The 23792-nt window shown below is 43.3% G+C and overlaps 1 protein-coding gene across 8 annotated transcripts in view; it reads right to left on the bottom strand.

The window, feature by feature from the left end:
- Positions 1-22699, bottom strand: part of XRRA1 (X-ray radiation resistance associated 1) — a 43804-nt gene extending 21105 nt beyond the window's left edge. For 3 of the 8 annotated variants that reach the window (XM_087821658.1, XM_087821659.1, XM_087821661.1), the window contains exons 1-7: positions 22602-22695; positions 18499-18677; positions 15089-15160; positions 14064-14136; positions 11242-11339; positions 6334-6467; positions 54-176 (exon numbers count right to left, since the gene is read on the bottom strand). In XM_087821658.1, the coding sequence (XP_087677784.1) occupies positions 54-176; positions 6334-6467; positions 11242-11339; positions 14064-14136; positions 15089-15160; positions 18499-18677; positions 22602-22695 (773 nt within the window). Of the gene's footprint in view, positions 1-53; positions 177-6333; positions 6468-11241; positions 11340-14063; positions 14137-15088; positions 15161-18498; positions 18678-22601 lie in introns of those variants that run through there. The other 5 variants (XM_016196389.2, XM_087821663.1, XM_087821662.1 and 2 more) reach the window with 4 other exon arrangements.
- Positions 22700-23792: the final 1093 nt, after the last annotated feature.

The following is a 23792-nucleotide window of genomic DNA, read 5'->3' as shown; positions in this document are numbered from 1 at the left end:
GCTAGGCTGGGGGTTACAGAGGGCCCTGCAGAGAGAGACTTATGTGGCTTTACCTCCTGAGCCCGGCCAGGCTGGCAAAGCAATTGGGGTTGGAGAGTTTGTTGTCATCCAGCATCAGTGTCTCCAGTGCTGGGAACCTCAGGATGTACCTCTTGCTTGATGTTACAGATGCCTCCCTGTGAGTACAAAGAACTTGGTTAATGAGCAAAGGCAGGGGACAAACTCCACCATCCCCAGGAAGAAATGGAGGGTAAGGAACCAACCAGGAGGTCTAACCAGCATGGAAACTTCTCTAGTGGCCAAGAGAGGTCCCTCAAAGGAGGACCGTGATATGCAGTTTCCTCCCCCAACCCTACTCATACATATAGTCTTTTGTATGGAGAACGGGTCTACACATTCACTGATAGGGTCTGTGAGACCAGGTTGGGGTACAATGGGGGGGGCACTTTTAGTGCTCATGGAAAATACCAGAGTGAATGAGGCATGACCGAGTTGGGGGAAGCATTCTGCAGGAAGAACACTGCATATTTTGGGGTCAGGGCAGATACCCAGGTATGCTGTATCACTGCAAGGATGTTCACCATGAAAGCACCAAGAGACTATGTCCTTGACATGGACCACAGCTTTGCCACCGAGTGGGTGAGGTAAGGTAGGCTGGCTGCAGTGAGGCTAAAGTGACTCTTTTTATTAAAATCTCTGAGGATTCCTAGAAATACCTGAGAGTGGGATTTAACAGGCTGAGGTCCTGAATCACACAGATGAAGCAGGAAGTAGTGGCATGTTAGGTACTACCATTAATGTGACCTCGTTTTTGTCCCCAGGTAGATGAGGCCTAGGTAGTTCTTTTTAAGTACACAAAGGCAGATGACTCAAACCATGTTCTCATTCCACCTCCCCCAAACACCCACATAAACACACACATAGACATCCAGTCACAAATAAACACAGAGGCATATAAACCACACACAGCAAGAGGAAGGGAAAGTAACATTTCTTCAGAGCTCACTGCATTCCTGCCATTCTGTTAGGTGTTTTATATATGTCATCTCACAATGGCACTATGGGGGACAGGTGTTATCTCCTTTTCAGATGAGGAAACTCAAACTCAGACTTGCCTAAAGTCTCAGAGCTAAAAAGTGATAGAGCTCAAACTTGACTAGAAACCCAGGCCCTGTCCTGCAGCATTCACCTCTCACATCACATCGTCAATCCCCAAGTGGATTAAAAGGTGGGGAGATGGAAGGGCAGCTATTGCCTGGGCCAGAGAGAGCTTGACAAAGACAGGCAGTGAGTTCAAAAATCCAAAAGGGCTACAAGAGTACAGTTAAAGTCAGAAATATTTCAAAGGTGAATTTAAAGAGGGTATAATATTCATTCATCCATTCATACTCACAAATTTTTTTCTTTTAAAAATATGTTTTTATTGATTTCAGAGAGAGGAAGGGAGAGGGGAGAGAGAGAGAAACAACGATGGGAGAGAGTCATTGATCGGCTGCCTCCTGCACACCCCCTACTGGGGATTGAGCCTGAAACCAGGGCATGTGCCCTGACCTGGAACTGAACTGTGACCATCTAGTTCATAGGTCAATGCTCGACCAATGAGCCACGCCTGCCGGGCTCACAAATTTCTTTTACAAACATTTATGGCGCTGAGTAGTGGGAATACAGAGAAAAAGAACAAACACATCCCTCCCCTCAAGGTGCTTACAGCCTTGTGGAAGAAGTGGGTGCACTGCACGCAGTGGGACAAGTGCTATAACAGAGGCAGGTGCAAAGCTTGTGGGAGCCGCCCACTCTAGTGAGGGCTCAAGGAAGGCAAAGTTTACGCTAAACCATGAAGAATGGAGAGGGAATTTACTGTGCTCTTAACCACAGTGAGAGAGGGAAAGGAACAGGGAGAAAAATGGTCTTTTTGTGGCTGAGCTGTAATATATTTAGAAGCTTTGGGCAGTCATGTTTCCCATCACGGGGCCCAGAGATACACAAGCAGCTCACCTGTACAGAAAAATGAGGCAAGTCACAGAGAGCAGCAGATGTGAAAGGTGACAGACAGAACTTCCTGGCTCCTCCATAATGCTTAGGACCTACATTTAGTATGTCCCTAAGGTATGGCTGTGAGATTCCCCAATGATTTAGTTATAACCATGACAGTTCTGACTAAAAAGGGAACCATCAGATATGGTTTCACAAAGAGCCCTGGCAGTGTGGAGGGGAACAGGCTTGACATCCAAAGACCAGAGACACTCAACAGAGAAGGAAAAGCCTTTGTTCATGGATTTTGAGAACATAGATGACTCTTTTTTTCTTCCTGAAAGGACCAACTTTCATATACTGAATTTTAAATTTCTACCTGAGAGCAATTACAGGAAGGTGCACAGCAGCTCTGTTGATTTACAATTAAGTGACCAATCTTTATTTTACTCCAGTGAAATAAAGAAACAAGCCTTCAAAAAATCCCTCTTATACCCCATACTGGAGAAGAAGCTGGCTCTTCCTGTCTCTTGTGACATGTTACAGTGCTTTGCCTTTTAAAAGTTTCACCCTAATTATAACATAGAAAGTTTCATTTTGTCTCTAAAACAGAGGTCTTAAAATAGGGGGACAGTCAATAGGTGGGTGAGGAGGACACAATGCAAGATTCCGGAGGAATGTATCAGACCCTTCCCATGGCAATTTTGGGAGAAGAGCTCTAGCAGTGGTGAGGCCGAGGTTTCCAGCTGCTCAGAGCGGAGCTATTTTTATTATACCTTCTCTTGGCCAAAGGGATTAATGCCATTTAAAATCTGACACCTTTAACTTAATCCTTTTAGAAGCGAAGAGTATTCCCCCAGGGTTAAATTCAGGAATGGGACATTCATATGTCATTTTAGAAGCAGCATATGAGTGGGGATCAGGAGCCCTGGGCTCTGGTTCGGGGGCTGCTGGTGCTTTGCTTGCTGTCAGTTCTAGCTGGTGTTGAGCATCTCTGATCATGGGCAGTTCCTTTATCTGTATGGCGAAAGGGGATTTCTTTTATTTTACAATGTAAGAATTTGGCTAAAAATATCGCTCAACAGACTGAACCAAGGGCCGCGGCAAACAGGATGAAATTTAGCAAGCTCTAAGGTCTGTTCAAATGTCAGATCAGCATCTGTGATAAGATACAGAAAACCCACCATGCCAAACTCAGGATGAGGGAGGCATGGATGAACAGTTTGCTTATGTAGAAGGGGACTTCTGATGTGGCTGCTAAAAAGCCAGTGCTCTTTTAGGTGGTGTTAGGAGCACAGTGATTAGAAAAAAGGAGGTAACAATCCCCCTCGGCTGTGTGCTGGCCAAGCCTGAGAGACCCGGCTGGTGTGGTCCAAGGGGGAAAGGGAATAGGCCTAATGGGAGAGCTCAAGTATCAGCTGTCAATCAAAACAAGTATTAGAGCAGCTGAAAGATGGAGTAGGTCAAATGTGAATCCCTTCATTCACCCAGACAGAGAATAGAGTGGTCTATCCAGAAACGGAGATGCAAATAGTTCAGAATAAGGAGCATGTCGTGAAATGGGGAAAGGTGAAGAGAAAGGAGGGTGGAGAAGCAGGCAGAGTCAGTTCATGAAAGGCCTTGCTAGCAATGTTGATGGAGTTTATCTGTAGCACACGAGGGGCTGCTAAGGACTTTCGGCAGGGAGGTGGTAGAATCAGATGTGCATTTTAGAAACATCACTTGGCTGATGGTAAGGAGAATGGGTTGGGAGGTAGAAACTGGAGACTGAGACCAAATAGGAGAATAACAGAAAAGGGCAAGTTTGAGAAAAATTAAGGAAGTATAATTCGCAGCATCTGATGACTGAATGGGTGTGTGAGGGAGGAAAGAATTCAGGCCTATGCCCAGGTCTAGACAACTGCACAGTGGATGGAGAGCGAGCAGAGCCCACCACTGAGGCTCACATGTCCTGGGAATGTGTGTGATGAGTCTGGTATGATCAGCAGGATCTATGGGCTTATAGCTCAGAAGCTAGAAATGAGGCAGAGAAATAACTAAGACTTTGAACTAAGACTAATAACTAAGATGAGACCACTAAGAAAGAGTAAAAAGATGAAGAAAAATAGGAGGTTAAGAGAGGACAACTGGGATCACCAACATTTAAGAGGTTGGTAGGGGAAGAGGGATCCACAGAGCATATTGGGTGTGGACAGATGAGTGGGAAGAAAATGACAATATTTGTCTGGGGCCTCACAGCCTTCAAAGCACAATTATTTCAGCTGATACTTTGATGTAAGAAGGAGTGCATTTATTCTCCCCATCTCATATGTAAGGAAGTAGAAGTGTAGAGTAGTGGAGACTTGCCTTGCTTGGTGTAACAAGACTTTCCACTGAAAACAATGGGAATAATGAATAAAATATAAAAACAAAAAAATATATATCATTTAAAAATGTAGCAGTTGTGAAGAGAGTAAGGAAGTATTATGGCAAAATCTAAAAATCCAGAGAACTGAGCACAAGAAGCCACTTTTGCCTTGAAAACATTTGCTGATCTTGTTGAAACAGAAGGAGGGGCCTATATTTAGAGACCACCTATATGATTCTGCGGTCCTAAAGAGATATACCCTCAGGAGAGAGTGAACCAGAACTACATCCATTCCCCTCATCCCACAGCCGGGGGAAGACTGCCTTGGAGTGAACAGAAAAGGGGGAATACGGAGGGCAGACTGGTACTGTCACAAACTGTAGTCCATATTTGTATCATCAGAGTGATTCAGAAAATACCCAGCTAGTTTAGTTTAATGGCTTCATACTGAGTGCCCCTAGGAACCTGGGAACCTGGCCAAAATAAATGGAAAAGTTCATGGTATTGCAGACTGAATAATATATATATATACACACACACACACACACACACACACACACACTATATATACAGACTATATATATATATATATATATATATATATATATATATATATATATATACACACAATCTTCTTTAAGGCATCTGGGAATTAACCACCTGTAAAAAATTGGGCAGGGGATCAATATTTGGAAGGAGAGATGCAAAGGGGTTCATGCAGTATTTGAGGCCACTTTTCCACTAGGGCTGTGTGCTGACCCCAAAAGTGGCAGAGAGGCTGAGACAGCCTCGCAGCCAGCTCGAAGGCTGTAGGGATGAATGGAAACAGAGCGGCTCCTCCTACTAACGGCCGCTTGCAGCAGTTTTCTTCTCATCCTGCCATCCGAGCTCTCTGAGTCAGAGCCTTAGTTTCCCGAGGAGAGACCCTTTCACAGGGGGCACAAGATAGTTCCACTTAACTGGAGGTTGAGTTTGCTACTGGCCATTTGGGTTCTTTGTTCCACAGAACCAATTGTCAGGAAAAGAGGGCTTACTATTTTGGCTGGTTGACTGACACTGATGATCGGAAGTAGGTATGTTTGCTGTTACACCTCGAGGGCAGAAAGGAATGTGACTGGAACCGGGGATTACCTGGCATTCTTCTCAGAAGTGTCAGGCTCAGGAGTCAAAGCTAATGGAATGTTTGCAAGAGGAAAGAGTTCTGTAGGGGGATGGTGGTGGTGGTTGCAGGACAATTTGAATGTACTTAATGCCATTGTATACTTAAAAATGGTTAAGATGGGGAGGCTTCTGACAGGGAAAGGAGGAGGGTCTGAGCTAGTCCTTGGAATATACACAGAGTCTACATAAGAAGATAATGTAATGGCCATAAAGCGTGGTCTCTGGAGTCATATTGACTTGGTTCAAATCCTGGCTCTGCCACTTACTAGTTTTGTAACTCGGGGTGAGTTATTTAACCTAGCTGTGCTTCAATTTCCTTGTCTATAAAATGGGGCTAATAAAGGGACACCTACCTCACAGGGTTGTTGTGAGGATTAAATGAGTTAATATGTGTTAAGTGTGGGAACAGTGTTTGGCACATAATAAGCACTACATATGTGTTATTATTATCAAGAGAGGAAGAACCAGTACATTCTGGCCTGAAGTCATGGCCTCAGCAAATGTGTGGGATGGGAATATGCAGAGCTTATTTAGAGGGTTCATGAAAAAGAGTCTGGCAAGAGCAATATCTACAATTTACCGGTGACCAATCAGAGGTAGGTAGAGCAACTTGCCAGACACCTGTGTCTCTCCTAAATGCACAGAGGAGTGGGGGACACCCTATCTTTCAGGGACCTGCTCCCACAGTTGCCTTTACTGGGAGCTTTAGTAGATGGCATTATCCCTGCTTTGAGCACTCACAGCCTGTCTTTATCACACTCCTGAACTGCTTTTGACCACTTCCTTGGATACTTGTATCCAGACGAAGGTTCAAGAGGGAACACATGGGATGGAGTCTCAGCTGTAGAACTTACTGCTCTGTGACAGCCAAATTTGGTGGCAGGGACGTGAGCCCATTGCCTGTGAGGAGCAGGACACGGAGGTGTGGCAGAATCCCTAGATCACAGATGGCCTCTGGAATCAGGTTGTTGAAGGAAAGGTCCAGGAACTACGGTGCAAAAAGGGGGAAGATAAGCACTATGCATGACAATGATTTTCATACATGAGGTGGGAACTAGCTCCTTTTATTATTTTTACCTTCTGGGGGAGGCCATTACCCACAAGCTAAAATAATCCTGATTCTCTGGATTAACATTTCAGGTCTACTAGAGTCAGTTCCCAACCTGTTTGTCAGCCTAAGCTGCCACTGCAAACCTTTGTTCATCCTTTGGTGCTGGTCAAAGCACTCCTGCTTCCTTGCCTCACCCCACCTAGAGAGCTTTGCTGGAGCTTTTCACTCACCCAGGATGTCCTTCTCCATGTGTTTCAATCTAAGGCCGAAAAGAGCAGCCGAGAAGCTGCCTCCTTACAGAACCGTTCCTGATTCTCTGACTAGATAGACTCTCTCCCCCCTCTGACTTGGACTGCTTTATCTCAACTGCTCTGGGGGTCTTCCTCACAGTAGGCCAGGTACCTACAATAGCTGGGTACATGTCTAAGGAATAAGGATATTGATACATGGATGTGCCTAGCAGGGTCCTGGCAAACAGTGGTGGACTAGCCCACAAACTCTCTGAGGTCAAGGGCCATCCACTGTATCCGCTGAAATGAACTGGCTTGTGAGGATAACAACCCCACTTCTCATCTCATCATTAACCACCTTATAACTGGCCACCCAGATGAATGAGATAGTTGACTGGGGTCAGGGTGACAGTCAGGAAACAGTTTCTCTCAACAAAGGCAACTGGAATAAATGATATCAGCCCAGTCTTTGTTTTCTCTCTTCTGAGCCTCTCTAAACACTCACTTTAGCTCTTATGTACAAGCCTGCTCCCTTCCCTTCCCCTCCATCTATACACACTCATTGGAGCCTGTTGAATGGGGACAGTTTCAGCATATTATCCAGCTGGTGCAGGAACAAGGTCTTTGGTCAGCCACTTAAGTATTATATGGTCCAGCAGACAAATACAACTGACTGCAGGAGGGCTGGTTTGATCTGACTCCACCATAGTAACTAATTGATGGGCTCTGTAGAAGTGGATTTAAGTCCTGGCTAACTGTGTGATCTTGGGCAAATCACCTAACCTGAGCTTCCTTATCTGTGAAGTGGAAATACTAATGGACTCTTATGAGGAATTATATAGGTAAAGCTTTTACCATGGAGTCTAGTACAAGGGAATGCTTAGTTGATGTTGACTGTCATCATCATCACCATGCCTCCATTCAAGGCCCCTATACTGAAGGTTTACTCTGAACCAGTTCCTGCCCTCTGCAAGTTCACTGCCTAGGCGGGCAGCTAGATACACATATGTGCATCAAGTAGCAATGCTGCTGGGAGGGATGTCTGAGCACAGACACTAGAGGCACAAAGGAACAAATGGTCCGCTCTACCAGGGGTCCAGACAAGCTTCACAGGGCAGGTGACGCCTGAGCCATTCTCAGAGACTAGTCGGTATTCACCAAATTGTTAAGAGCAAAAAAACATGCAATGCAGCAAGTGGCATGCATAGAAGCCAGGAGGCAGGAGGCAGCCTTGCTTGGTCTGATAACTATAAATGGTCAGCCTATAATTAGAGTCCACGTTATTAAGAGAGAGCTTGATAAGACTGGACAGACCATAACAGGTGCCAAGCACCTAATGAGTGCCAAGTTCATGCCGCCAGCAGCAAATTCCAAATTTTGAGAGTTCACACAAAGGGGCAGTCTCACTTGGCAGAGAAGCAAGCCTTCGAGGAGGAATACCTAGAAAGCTAAGTCGGATAAGCACAGGTAGAGGCGGGGAAAATTCTCTCCTTCATATCCATATGCAGGTAGTCAACAGACAGTGGACTGGACCTCCTTAGTATCTCTCATACTTGTTCCCTTCAGCCCATTTTTCATACAGCAGCCATAGTGGGTTTTCTACAATATAGTTCTCATCCTATTACTCCTCAGTTCCAAATCCTTCAATGGATCCCTGTTACCCATAAGATAAGGTTCAAACTCCTTAGCAAGACTCCCAAGGTTCTCCACAGTTTCTCTTGTTACCTCTCCCGGCTCACCCATCCACACTCTGCTGTACCTCACTCTCCATTCCAACCACACCGAGCTGTTTCGCCAGTGTTCTAGCTCAGGAGCTGGCCTGTGAGTCAAATCTAACCTGCTGCCTGTTTTGTTTGGCCTGTGAGCTAAGAGTAATTTTTATATGTATTTTTAAGTGGTTGAAAGAAATCAAAAGAAGAGTACCATTGTGTGAAAATTATGTGAAATTCAAATGTCAGCCTCATAACATAGTGGAACACAGACCTGCTCATTTGTTTCCATGTTGTCTATGGTTGCTTTCCTTCTACAACAGCAGAGTTGACTAGGTATGACCATATGGACCACAAAGCCTAAAATATTTACTGTCTGGCTTCTTACAGAAAAAGTTTGCTGACCCTTGTCCTAGCTGCTTTAGCTATTTAGTGTTGGGTCCAAATGTTCTTTCCATAGAATTAAGGACAGCTCAAAGAAATGAATAATTTTGGTATCACAGGTCACAGAATTTCACAGCTGACCCATAATTTACAGAGGGGGAAACTTAAGTCTCAGAGAGAATAACTTATTTGGCCAAGGAGGTTTGCCAAAGTAGTGGCAGGACAAAGACTGGAAATAAGTTCTCCCAACTCTCAGGGCAAGGCTGTAGCTGACCCTTTCAGACCTGGTTGAGTAAACCAGTCTGGCTCACTCAAATCATGGCAAAGTTAAGTTTTTCTAGATTGACTCCTGAAGAATTCTACTCTGGGTGGCAGCCTTTCTGGTAAACAAGGGCAGGAGATTCCTAACCTGGGTACTACATCTGCTGAGTCACATCAAATTTTATCACACATCAAAATATTCATTACTATGAGCTGCAAATTCAGGACATTTGACAGGTTTATTCTTTCTCTTTCAGAGCCCTTGCAAATCACAGAGAGATGAAATCAAATGACTGGCCAAGAGAATTGGTCTTCTCATTTATATTCTGCATTATGAATTTGGTCTGCTCTCTTACGTAAATAAATTCCCTTGGGTAAGGCTGGATAAATACTATCCACCAGAAATTATCAAACTATAAAGTAGGGCCTCCAAGAAGTCAATCATGATTAACCTGTAGATCTAAGCTAGTCAGCTGTGGGATCAGAGCCTATAGTCATGTCCCCATCCCCATGGTCACTGGCATGTGAAACAGGGGTTTGAAATAGTAGGTATAAGGAAGACAAGATGCCTGGCACCATGCATGACATGAAGGAGCTCAAAAACTACATTTAAAAAAGTAAAATAATGAATAAATGGGAGTTTATAAGAAGTTCCCAGGCCTGTAGATCAGGGTGATGGCTCCCTGTATTTCTAGAGCATCTGGAACCTGTTTCCCACTATGTATACTAATATCTAGTATAAGATGTTTTTAACATAGCACAAAATTGCATCAGTTGTTGTAAATTTACTCTCTCTGTTTTATTGGACTTTCAGGAGCTATGCTTCCTGGACAAGTCTGAGGACCATTCCTGTTTCAAATCATAGAAATCCCTGTTATTTTCAATATAACCTGAAAATACAGAGAGAAGGTACCATTACATTCAGTGTAGCGTGCTTTACAAATACAAGGATATAACTGTATAATCCATTTTAGGAGGATTTCCATCCCAAACAGTTAAAACTTTAAAGAACTTCGGCATATAAAGGACATCAACTTTCTAAAAAATTCACTCTGTGGAAGGTCTCTCTCCCTCCCCACCCCTGCCTCAGATTAAGTGGGGCTTTTGTGAAGAATAGCTGACCACTGATGTTTGTAGATTAAATAATTAAAGTTACCAACTCTTTGGGGTCAACCACAAGGCTCATGACATACAGATGTTTTGCTGGGGTTTGAATTGGAAACACTTCTGCTATAAGGCCAATGTGTGGGGAAGAGTCCAGTATTTGGTGAGTGAGCCTGGCCAGATGCCCAGCTGTATACAGCACTCCAGCTGTGTTGTCCTCTACTCTCCAAGTACACACTGACTCTCAGGTAGGGACAAAAGCTCTGTTTCTTTGTGAAAAATGGCACTATAGTTTTCATGAAAGTTGAAGAAGTGATTAACTTGAGTACAAGAACATGCATAGAAAATGCGTGACTATGGGAAATTTAATTTAGGAAAAAGCCAAGAATGAAAGCTAATTTTTTTGTATTTTTGAATCTGGGTTTAGAGAACAGCTGTGGATGTTCAGATGTCAAGCATCTGCTATAGAATTCATAGGAGTCCTATTTTGTTTCACACTCACCTCTGGGCCTAAGGACTAGGCCTATAGCTGGCCTTATCTAAGCCTGATGGAATCAATCTGGTTCACTCAGACCAGGATGGGTTTCTGGAATCAGTCCATATGCTTCTGGTTCAGCTGGTCCAATGTGCTGTAACTAGCCCTTAACTTCATGGCTCCTCAACCCCCATTGGATCCAGGATGCCCATCAAGCTCTCCTTCCTTTAATACTCTGTTTAAACTCACTTTTTTGCATAGACTCCTTTGGATATGACCTTTGGCATTTATTTTCCAGGACAATGCACCATGGCCATAGGAATAATATATTCTCATCTATTTGCCACTGCTGCCACCACCACCACCATTACCCCCATCGCTACCACCAACCCCACCGCCCTCCCCAGGGGACTGCCCTGAAGCAAGGGTCTGGCTGCAAAGGCCCAGAAAGCCCCTTCCCAACAGTTATAAGCAGTGGAGAGAGACCTCTACACCCATTCCTTACAGGGAAACAGGTGGACACCAAAAACTCCCTACCTCCAACTTACTTCCAAGAAATTAAAGTCTTCATGTTTCACGCAGACTGTTTTGATGCAGTTAAATGCTAGTTCCAGTTCCCTTAAGGCTGGAAACGTGTGAAACGCCTCTATAGGGGGAGGAGAAAGAGAATCTTCAGCTTGTGAAGGACTTAAGAGAAAGATATTAATAGTGGTCATTTACTGGGTTCCCACTGGGTTGGGCCAGGCACTGTGTAGGGTACTTTGCATGCATGACCTCTAAATCTCTAACAGTCCGAAAAACAGGGATTACTAGTTCATGCTACTGCTGAGAAATCCGAAGGCTCAGCTAGACTAAATGATTTGCTAAAACAGAATTTCCAGTGAGTGAAGGGCCAAAAACTGAATCTAAGTCTGTCTAACTCCAAGCCCATTAAAAAAATTGTAACAAAATATTAAAAAATTAATTTCTGGTTATAAAAGTAAAACATGTCCACTAAAAAAGTAAAAAAACAAAAAACAAATAAAGCACAGAAAGATAATAGTTCCCTTTAATCTCAATACCCAGAGATAACTAACGTATTACGTATATACTCCAGACTTTTTCTCATGTGTGTACTAAAATACACACACTTCTTTTTACAGAAATGGAATCATACCATTTTCATTATACTGTGACATGCTTTTTTCCCTTAACAATATGACTTAAGGATTATTCCATGTCAAAACATATAGGTCTGCATAATGTCTGAATTATTTCTACAGTATAGACATACCCTAGTTTATTTAACCATTCCCCTCTTGATAGCTTTTAGGCTATCTGGATAAAAGGTAAAAACACTTTCCCCTTCTTCATGACAGCTGGACCTTGGGTTAACTTTCTAGCCCATCCCCCTGGTAACCTGAAACAAATGGTATAATTATGTTACTAGGCAATATTGCTGTGGTAAAAATCACATCTGACTAGGAGAAACTATAAACGAACAATAAACATCAGAAGGAGGGACTAAACGTTGGGCTTCCCTGTGTGTGGTGACTACTATCACTGGACATGTCCTTTGCAGGAACTCTAGGAGCTATGTCTATGGAGTGTTAAATGGTGTTAAATGGCCAATTGTTCCAATAGGGAATGACATTTCTAAGCCAGAGTGGCTCCTGCATCCACCCAATGAGAGTCTCATTGCCTTGGACCTGAGCTGGGGGCCACAGAGAATGGCTAATGGATGCTTACATGGACTGTTGCACAAAATGCTATGAGGACTTCACTGAATAGGAAATGCTGATGCTGTGTGGCTAGCATACTGTGTGGAATTACTTAGAGCCTTCTAAGTGAACCTGGTGTCAGGTGTAGCCTATGGTGGTCTTGTAAGTCAGAATGTTCAGTTAAGCCTTAAAAAAACAGTAGATATTTCAGGATGTTTCCAATGAACATCCTCGTACGAGTGTGTTTCTGTAGAATAAATTCCTGGAAGTGGAGCAAGCAGATTAAAAGCAATGACTATTTAAGAGACACCGTCAAATTGCCTTCCAAAGATGTTACACCAATTTATTACACTTCTGCTAGTTGAGTACAAGAATATCTGTTTCCCTACCAATGCCAATTGCCATCAGTCCTCATTTTTTTTGCCAGTATTTGATAGGTAGAAAATAGTATTTTGATGCTGTTTTAATTATTAGTGAAGTTGAGCATCTTTTCATATGCCGATTGGCCTTTGTATTTCAAGCCCATGTTCCTCACAGACCATAGTTTCCTTAAGGGCAGGAACTTCATCACATGCTTCTTTAAAAATACCCCTCAAATTCAACATGCTCAGACTGAACTCATCCTGTTTCTCCCTGAACCTGCCTCTCCTCTAGTTCTCTGTCTTAGTGAATCCCCTTGGTTCTTCCTTCTCTCAATATGGCCACTAGTTACCAAGTCCTGTTATCTCTACTTCCTCCTGAAAATCTCTCTCTTAACCCTTTTCACCTCCATTGCCATGGCCTCCCCTTCCCTGGAAAAATGAAATCATTCTTCCAGGTTTCCTGGTCTCCACCTTCTTTTTTTATAATCCACCCTCCTCATAGCTACCACTGAGTCTCTCTATTTAAAAGCTGTTCAAGGCTCTCTTTGCCTGCAGGATTAAGTCCAAGTCACTCAGGGACCTTGATAATCTAGTCCCAACCAAGCTTTCTAGTATCCATTTTCTACTGCCTGCATCCCTTGCAAACATACAAAGCTTCTTCAGGTACCCTGATCAGGCACTGCTGTCTGGCATCTGCTCTGTCAACCTGAAGTGCCTCCTTACCTTCTAATTCCTGAGTCTTGTGCTCCTCTTCTCAGAAGTTTCTCCTGACACTCTGGCCCGGTTGATGTCCTGCTTATTTTCTAGCATCACATCTTGTGATTCCCTCTATCATTGCACTTACTATATTCTCCTATAACGTGTCTGAACCCATCTCTCCCACCAAACCAAGACTCACCAGAAAAGAACCTGGATGCTTTCATTTCTAAAAGCCAAGCATTCACATAGTCCCGACAACCAGCAGGGGTCGCTGTAGATTTGCTGAATAAACAAGAAGGCTTTATGCTCCAAATAGGAGCTCTTACTGGCTCAAAAACATCTTTATATACCCATGGTCTGAACCTACCAGGCATCTTGCCTTTGGGAGGAAGAAAGGAAGGAAATAATCTCCATTTACAGATAGAGAAGCATCAGCTTACAGAGAAATGTTCTAAGGAGGTAGTGCCCGCTCTGAGCTACAATCCTGGTGTGTGTTCTCCAGAGCCCAGCTTACTGAACTCCGAAAAAGAGATGCGTGGCCAGTCACAGACAGACTAATAGACGTGCCAGCCAAGAGGCAGAGACAGTTTTCAGGAAGAAAAAGCTCACCTAGAGGCAGCAGGTTTTCTGAGGCATTGATGTAAATCACGGAGTTAAAATGCTTGAAGTCCTTTTCCTTAGCCTGTGGAAAGGAATTTCAAAAAAATGTTCAAAAAAGATAGTGAATGGTACCCTGAATACCCATGTAACCACTATACAGCTTTAAAAACTCCGAATATTTGGCTGTCTTTGCTTGAAATTTCTTTAAAGAAAAACATTTCAGAGTTGCCCATCCCCATATATCCCTCCCAATCGCATTCTTCTCCCTCTCTCCCACAGATGACAGCTGTCCTCAATTGGTGATTATCGTTCCCACACTTTATTACATATATGTGTATTCATAAACCATATATAGTATTGTTTCCATGTTTTTAAAACTGTATTAACTACGATCATACTGTAGGTATTTTGCAACCTGCCTCTCTTCCTCAATACTATGTTTTAGAGATTTACTTGTGTTGCTACATGTAACTCTAGTTCATTCACTTTAATTGCTGTATAGTATTATATTAGCAATTTATCTTCATATGCCATGGAAGGCCTACAATAAAAAATATGTGCCATAATATCCTGTATATACATTGGCTAATGGTAGGCCACACATTTGGCTCTGAGGTACCAATAAGCCAATGCAAAGAAAGAAACCTGACTCATTACCTGAGTCACAGTATCTATAGGTTAAGAACAAACCAGCCTCCCAGCACTGAAACCTGACAAAAATTTCTCCTGTAGGCTCTTTTGATGGGAACTATGTACACAATGAATCATACTCCAACAAAATTATATGGCCAATTCAAACCCACTTCTGCAAGGCTGTTTCCTTTAATTCACCTCACATGGACCAATGATAATACCAAATTTAAAGCAAAAGATTGTGTCTTAATGTTTCCACCCTATGAGTCCTTGTCTGACCCTCCCCTTCCCTTGTGACCAGATTCCCATTCTGCAGGGACTCTGGGGGTCCAATGGACAAATAGCCAGGAGCCACCTCAAGTCTGGCTCACCCCAATTACATTTCTGCTGGCTGACCTCACCTTCGAGAACTTCAGGCCGCTCACGTTAATGGTGCACAGTTCTGACGGCTCCCTCACACAGTGGTGCTTCAGCTGGATGGAACACAGTAAAGAGAGTTAACCCCCAAAGCCCCAACAAAGTTTATATAATTGGCCAGAACAACAAATTACTCCCTGTTGAGGAAGGCAGCCTGGTACAGTGGAAAGAACATGGGCTTTGAAGTTATTCAGAAGTGAGCTGCTATCTCAGCTCTTCCACATCTCAGTTTCCCATCTGTAAGATGGGGATAGTAACATTGACTTTATAGGGCTCTTTTTTAAATAAAAATATGTTTTTATTGATTTCAGAGAGAGGAAGGGAGAGGGAGAGAGAGAAACATCAATGATGAAATCACTGATCAGCTGCCCCCTGCACGCCCCCTACTGGGGATAGAGCCAGCAACCCTGGGCATGTGCCCTGACTGGGAATTGAACCAAGACCTCTGGTTCATGGGTTGGCGCTCAACCACTGAGTCACATCAGCCAGGCTATGGGGTTCTTAGGAGGATTCCTTCTTCTCTTTTCCTTCTCTGTCTTTTTGGCCCCAGTTCCTCTACCTGGCTCTTCAAAAAATCTATTTCTGGGGCTTTACCAATATCATACATTTGTCATAATCTGTTTATTCATTCACTAATCCATTCACTCACTAAATATTTACTAAGCACTATGTTGGGCCATGCACTATGCTAAATATTATCAACAAACTTTCTTCTAATCCTAGCTATTATTATTTCCCTTTTAAATGAGAAAAATAAGGCTGAGAGATAAAATGCCTTGCCTAAGGTCCTATAGCTAGTGAGAGATCTATGATTTGAATCCAAATCTGTAATCACTAAACTCTGTGCTCTTTTGACTACCATATGTTGCCCCTCATAACTAAAAAGTTGGAAGAAAATTTCAGCTTTGGAGCTTCTATTTCTGTTTAACTCAGCATCATTCCTTTTTTCTGTTCATCATTTACTTATTATGTCTTTTATGGTTAGACATGGAACTAGGCATTAAGAAGATAACGAAAACAGAAATATTCAATGTCTTCATACAACTTTCAAGTGAATGGGAGCCAAGTAGCAAGCAACTTTTTATAATGTGATAAATATTTTAAATGAGAAATTCAAGATGCTAAGGGAAACAATACAAGAGGCCCTAATCTCAGACTGGAAGTGAGACCATGTTTACTGGAGGAAGTAATATTTCAACTGATACCTAAGAGCTAAGTAGGAGTTGGTCCCATAAAAGTGGGTGTCAGGGGCTGTGAAAACTATCGAGATGGGGAAAAGCAAGGTGCTTCTGAGAGGATGGAAAACAAGATACTGCTAGGGAGGCAGTCACTAGATCATGTGGATCCGTGTCGGCTCTGTAAAGGAGTGTGGATTTTATCCTACAGTCAGCGGAAAGCTGTGAGAGGTTTTTTGGCAGGGGGCTGATTGCTATGTCTGATAAACACAGAAAGGAGGAGAAGGCAGGAGTGGAGGGGGAGAGACATTATTAATTACCTTCCCTAGAGCTACCTCTCTACTTATTCCTTCTTAAAGAACCCCAGTGTTATTCACATTTCTCTGAGTGGATAAGTCCTTTAGTTCTAAGGGATAAATCCTGACTTCTCAAATCCAGTCATGGAGTTCACAGTCCCCCACCCAAAGACCGTTGGGACATGTGATCTAGGTCTGACCAGTGAAATACTGGCTGCTGGGGGTGAGAGGCCAGCTGTGGGAGGCTTTTTCTTACTTTAAAAAAAAAAAAGACCTAAGGAAGTGACAGACAATCCCTTTTCCGCCTCTGGATGTTAACCTTTATATGTGATGCCTGGAGTTGCTGCAGCCATTGTGGGATCATGAAGGCATTGAGCCCAAGAGAACAAGTTAACATGCTGAAGCTATAAGAGCAGAAAAAACAGAGGAACCTGGACCTAGGATGACGTCATTAAGCCAGTTATTAACTTACTGTGGAATAACAATGCCTCTGGGTTGTTTTTATGTGAAATAAAAGTTCCTAGTTGGTTCAAACTGGTTAGGAAGTTACTGAATTAGTCCAATAAAAGAAGATGGTGGCCCTGATGAAGGTGGTGGCAGTGGAGATGAGGAGAAGAATACAGATTTGACAACTATTAAATAAAAGTGCCAGGGCTTGGCAATGGGGAATGGGGGCGGTGAGAGAGAGGCAAGTGTCAAGGATAACCCCAGCTTGCTGGCATGGTAACTGGGTAGGTAACAGTGCCATTATAGAAACCACAGAGTAAACACTAGAGAAGAGTATTGGGCTTGGAGTAATGGGATTGGTGCAGTAAGTCAATATGAGGTGCGAGTGAAACATTCGAGTGGAGCTAATAGTGGGTAGGTATCCCATTACTCCGAAAAACATCCTGTTGCTTCTGCTATCCAAAGTGGCAACATGGATAAAAAGCCATCTCAATTAATGTGGAACTGTGTACGTTGCTGGAAACAAAGGTGAAAAGACGACCACAATAAGAAGCATTTCTGCCCCTCCTCAGGACTGTTGTTTCAGTCCTTCTTATCCCCAATGAGAGAAATCCCATAGGGCTCTGCAAAAAGCTTACACCTCACCACTTAAGGTGAGATGCAACCAGCTGTTTCCTCAGAGCTCTCTTTCAACATCTGATTTGTGCAGAATCTCATCTCTTGGAAACCATAAGAGAGCCTGAGAACAAATTAGGCTGCCAGAGAGTTCTTTGTAGGGAGCAAGAGACTACACATTAATACTGGCTTACAAAATGTGTCTTTCTTTGCAAAGCCACTGAGGTATTGCACAGAGCAGATGTGAAATTATCTGGCTGGTCTCCAACACAGCCACCCCAGCCCTCTTTGGAAAGCCTACCCCAGGCACTGGATGATATCCAGTCATCTCTCCTGGCCTTCAGCCAGGCACTACACCCATAGGACAAAGGTTGAGGAGTGTAGGGCTCCCCAATGCCCCCTGCTCCTAGAGAGATCTCCCCAGAGCAGAGCAGGAATCTCTATACCCTGCTAGGTGCTAGAATGGGATTTTCAATTTACTTTTCCCCGATTTACTTGTCTCCCCAACTCAATTAAGAATTTTTACCAGATATAATGTAAAGGCACAGGCTTTGGAGTGAGCAGACCAGGGTTCTAGTCCTGAGTAGTTCTAATCCTGAGTCTTTCTAACTCCTGGGGCCTCAGTTTTCCTATCTATACAATGGAGACAACATAATAGGGATGATAATATCTACCTCACAAGGTGGATATAAAGAAAGCTTTACACATAAAGAAAGCTTTGGGTCCCTTCATCACCCTGGCTGTACTCAGTTTTCCCCTGTAATACTTTGGGGTGGGGTGGGGGTAGCTGTACCAGAGTAGAGCAGCCAGGACAGCCGTCAGCTGATATTGCCAGCCATTCCAGGATGCATTTACTCTCACCAGAAAATCCTGGTCCAGCACGTGTCCAGGAATGTCCACTTGGTTTTTCCATTGAGACTTTTTCTTCCCTCTGACCTCAGAAGGGATCTGGCTCTTTTGAGGCTCTTCTGGTGCCTCAACTACACTCTTGGGCTTCTTCTTGAAGTTACACTTCCGAGCCACTAACCAGTGTCCTCTGCCTGCTGAGATCAGAACAGTGAGGAGCAAACTCTTTCAAAGCCACAGCTAGTGTACTCACAGATTATTTATTTGTAATACTAAAACAAAAAAGGCTTCTCATTACCTAATATGTATCAGATACTGTGCTGCTGCTGGTGACAGGGGGTAGAGAGAAGTCTATATAACTATCTCAATTGATTGGCCCCCAAATCCATTTCACAGATGAAAAGGCTAAGACTCAAAGAGGTGAAATGATTTGCCTAATTCCTTCCTCCACATTTTGCCCTAAACTCTAATCGTTCTTCAATACCCCAGATCAGGAATTTCCTGTTCTGTAAAACCTTTACTGATTCCACTCAGCAGAGCTGATCCTTCTTTCCTGTGCCAGCTAGTTCCTACCCCATTTGTCATCTCTTGGGTAAAGTTCAATGAATGATATCAGCTCAACGGACTCCATCTTCCTAGACCTTATCCAGGATCCCATCATTATTGGGGAAAGATTGCTTCAGAGGCTAAGGATAAGAAAATGATAGGATAGTTGTCATTTTTTTAAAAAACCAGTAACACAAGTTCACCGCAGAAAGAACTAAAAATGTATGTAAAAAAGAACATGAGATTCACTAGCAAACTCAATAAAATCATGACAACGTTTTAGAATCTGTTCTCTTCATCAACAGTTTTTTTACCATTTCATGGCAATCTGTAATTATTTTATTTGTTCACTTGTTTACTGTCTTGCTTGCCCTCTAGAGTGGCAGGTCCACTGAGTAGACTCATTCATGTCAGTATTCTCAAGGCCTGAGATGAGCTTACCACCTTGCGAGTGTTGCTGAATGAACCATGAGCCCCAGCCCCAGCCCACAATCATCCATTCAGACTTTTCCTGAACATCTGCTTTGTACTGGGAGCTGGGGCTATGGAGATGAGTAAGATAGATGCCCTAACTCGAAGGAACTAAAAAATATAAGGGGTGCTATGGAAACCCAGAGAAGGGAGCTACCAGCCTAGGGCATGAGCTACATCCAGTAAGTTGAAAGCTGACTAGGTGGAGATGAAAAAACCAGGCAGCTTGGGCAGAGGGAAGAGCACAAGTCCCCAGACGTATAAAAGATTGGGACGATGCAGAACAGCACAGAGCTATGGAAACCAGCTTGGTGCTTCCTTAGGCTGGCTCCCAGCCTAACTAGGGGGCTTGCCCTGGCTCACCTGACCAATGCTTCCAATCCTGCCTCTTGAATGCAGATCCTGCCCTAAGTCTAGTGTGAGCCAGTTCCCATTCCCACTCTGGGTCTGACAGTCCAGGTACCCAATTTCCCAAAGCTGTCCCCATCTGGAGCATGCACCTTTGTCCTATATCCCAATAGCCCTTACTCCTGGAGACTCCAATCCGAGTTGGTGCCAAAAGCCCCAACACAGCCGGGAAGGAAGGCCCAGAGTGTGTAGGGGATGAACATGGGGGAAGGAAGATGAGGCTGGGAGGGCAGCAGAATCAGATCAGAAAATGTCTTGAGGACAAGAATAAGGAGCTTGGGTTATAATGGGATAGGCATGGCAGAAATAATATCCATGGGAAGGTTTTTTCCCCATCATAATTTTTCATTTTGAGATAATTTTAGACTTCCAGAAAAGTTGTAAAAATAGTACAGAGTTCCTGTACAGCTTTCATCCAGTTTCCCTAATGTCTTATGTAATCATAATACAATGACTGAAACCAAGAAATTAACACTGGTATAATATTAGTAACTAATCTACAGCCCTTCTTTGACTTTTGCCAGTTTTCTCACTAATGTCCTCTTTCTGTTCCAGGATCCAATCTAGAATCTCATGTTTCATTTAGTTGTCATGTCTCCTTAGTCTCCCCCAATTTGTGACAGCTCTTCCGTCTTTCTTTCTCCTTGAGTGATCTTGACACTTTTGAAGAATACCAGTCAATTATTTTGTGAAATGTCCTTCAATTTGAATTTGTTTGATGCTTTCCCATAATTAGACTAAGGCTTTGCACTTTGGCAAAACTACCACAGAAGTGAAGTTGTGCCTTTGTCAGCACATCAGAACAGAGGGGATGTGATGTTAATATGTCTTATTACTGCTGGTGTTAATGTTGATCACTTGGATAAGGTAGTGTCGACCTAGTTTCTCTACTGAGAAGTTACTGTTTTTCCCTTTGTAATTAATACAAAGCTAAAGATAGCTTGAGGCTGCGAATATCTGTTTCTCATCAAACTTTTTGACCCACTAATTCTAGCATCTGTGATGGTTAATTTTATATCAACATGGCTAAGGTATGGTAAGGAGTTATTCAAATACTAATCTAGGTGTTGCTGTGAAGGTATTTTGTAGATGTGCTACCATCTACAATCAGTTGACTTTAAGTAAAGGAGACCAACCTTGATAATGTGCACAGGCCTCATCCAATCAGCTGAAAGAACTTAAAAGCAAAAGCTGAGGTTTCCCAGAGGAAAAATAATTTTGCCTTAAGACTGCAGCATCAGCTCTTCCCAAAGTTTTCAGCCTGCCTGCCCTATGGATTTCAGATTTGCCAGCCCATCATTTTATGTCAATTCCTTTAAATATGTAATGTGTATATGTATGTGTATGTGTGTATGTCTGTAATAATTATATATATATGTATGTGTATATATGTATAAAATTATGGGCTCATGGATATTTATTCAATGGTTTATAACCCAAATCTACCTTTATCTATTTTATTGCTCAGATTGTCCCAGCTTTGGCTATTGGGAGCTCCTTCAGCTTGGCTCTTATGGCCTTTTAACATGCACCCATCACTTTTCTGAGCACTTACTTTACTTTCTGACATCACATGGTGTTCCAGGCTCAATTTGTATTTTTTCTGCCCCAGCCCTAGAAACAACTTGTTCTCTGAGGAGCCCTGGCTTCTTTCATCGGAGAATAGTACTTAGAAACCAAGATCTAGGTGCCAGTATGTTCTTCATGACAGGTATCATTGCTCTCAGTAGACTAGGAAATATACACACGTATACTAACACATGCAGATACACATGACTATATTTACTTCTCTATTTGTTCATCTGTGTGTGTAAGGGGATATGGGTATGAAATGAGTTCATACTGAGAGCTCCATGGGAGGGTTTTAAACAGGTAGGTAGCCAGAGAAGGTCTCTGTGAAAAATGAAATCACTCTAGAGAAGTGGGGAGGACAGACTGGAGGAGGTGATTCTTCCAAAATGCAATACACAGAGTGGCCAGCAAGTCACTTTATATAGCGTAACAAGGGGTACTTTCTCCCTTGCCTACTCTTTCAAAGCAACAAATCCAATCCAGTGAACCCATGCTCCTTTGGCAATGTTTCACCCATATGGCTCTGCTCAGTATTGTGAGGAGTTCCTGCTGCAGAGGAGTTTTTTTTAACTAGATAAAAGTTTGAAAAACTACTTAGCAAAGTCAAATTTAGGCCATTTTATTTAGGAGCTTGGCAGAATATAATTAATCATCAAATAGGAAACTGAGAGAGGAAGGTGGCTCACCAGAGAGGGTGGGCCCAGAGGCTAAAGTAGCTAGACCTGGGCTTTGTGGAATGGGAAGAGTTTGAATAACTGGAATGAGGGCTGGAACATTCTGGGCAAATAAAAAAAGCTATGTGAAATGAGAGCACTATGGAGTAGGGCATAAATAAAGCAATGGGGCTGTACAAAGGATAATGGGAGGTTGGACTCTGAAGACAGAACAGCAGGTGAAGGAGCCAGCAATGAGAAGTTACTGAACAGAAGGGAACACAATGGCAAAACATGCACTTTAGAAGGCTTCCTGAGGCTGCTGGAGAAAATGGACTGGAAGGGATGGGATAGGGTGGGGCAGGGAACAGAAGTTAAGGGGCTGGAGAAAAAGAAATGGATATGAGAGACATTCTAAAGCAGGTGCTGGCGGGGAGGCAAAGGTACCAATTTGAGAAGTCACCTGACCTTCCTCTGGCTTCCGAAGCAGATTTTTGGCTGGAAAGCAGTTATTCAGGTAAGGCTTCCCATCATCCAGCTTGTAGATTCCTGAGGAGGCCATTGCCCTGAGCATGGAGCAAGGAGAAAGAGGAAGTAGCAGAGTGAGAAGGTGCAGCATTGCTCTCATCCCAGTGCGGCTTGTGAGCCCCCCAGGACCATCACGCCAGAAACACACCCTACCTCAGAGGGCCTAGAGGCCCACTGCCATGCTTCAGAAATGGGCTTTAAATGAAGAGGGAGACAAGGCCTTGTTTTTTGTTTTTGGTTCAAATCAATCCTAACCCAGTGGAACACTAGCAAGAGCATCACCTTTGGGCTGAGGCAGACCTGGTTTGAATATTGGCTGTGATTTTCCTTGCTCCATGAGTGGGCAAGTTAGACTCTATCCCTCTAAGCCTGTTCCTCACCTGTAAAATGTGGGTAATAACACCTACCTTAATAGACAGATAAAAGGATAAAGCTAGAAAGGTAGTGCCTGGTACATATTAAATGCTCACTAGAAAAGTTCTTTGAGTTCAGGAAAGAGGGAGATTAACATTCTAAGCAAGATGATAGGCAAATAATGAGACTTGAACTGGTAAGTAGGGTTTGAGGGATGACTTGAGTTTACTGATAGAAAGATAAGCATTCTAAACAGAAAAGCCACAGGACTAAGCACATGGTGGTAGGCATGCCTGGGGCAGGAAAGAAACAATCTGACCCAGGAAGTGGATGTGCGTTTGGGAGTCTTGGACAATAAGGCTAGACAGGAAGGATGGTTGGTGTCTGCTCCTGAAGGGCCTTCAGTGCCAGGCTAGGAGCTCAGGTTTCACCTTGTAAGTAACTGAGAGCCATGGATGATATCTGAGCTGGGGAAAGCCATAACCCAAGCTGTGCTTTAGAAAGAGAGGTCTGATTAAAAATAATAATAATAATAATGCTGGGTGAAATGTGATTCCATTCACTGGTCATTGAGTCATGAAGACTGCTCAGAAATACTGATCAATGTACTTTTCTCTGTCTCTCACTGCTTTCACTAAGTCTTTCCTCCCTCCTCCCACCAACCCTGCCCCAATACAGCAACAGTCCTCTGACTGGATTCCCACTGAGCATGAAGGCCGAATGCTTGCGCCTCATCTCGAAGGACCCTGGCATCCCAATTCCTAACCCTTCCAGCTC

Source organism: Miniopterus natalensis, chromosome 11 (assembly GCF_054644295.1).
Source record: "Miniopterus natalensis isolate mMinNat1 chromosome 11, mMinNat1.hap1, whole genome shotgun sequence".
In the NCBI taxonomy this organism is placed as follows: Eukaryota; Metazoa; Chordata; class Mammalia; order Chiroptera; family Miniopteridae; genus Miniopterus; species Miniopterus natalensis.
This window is presented reverse-complemented; position numbering and strand designations above follow the sequence as displayed.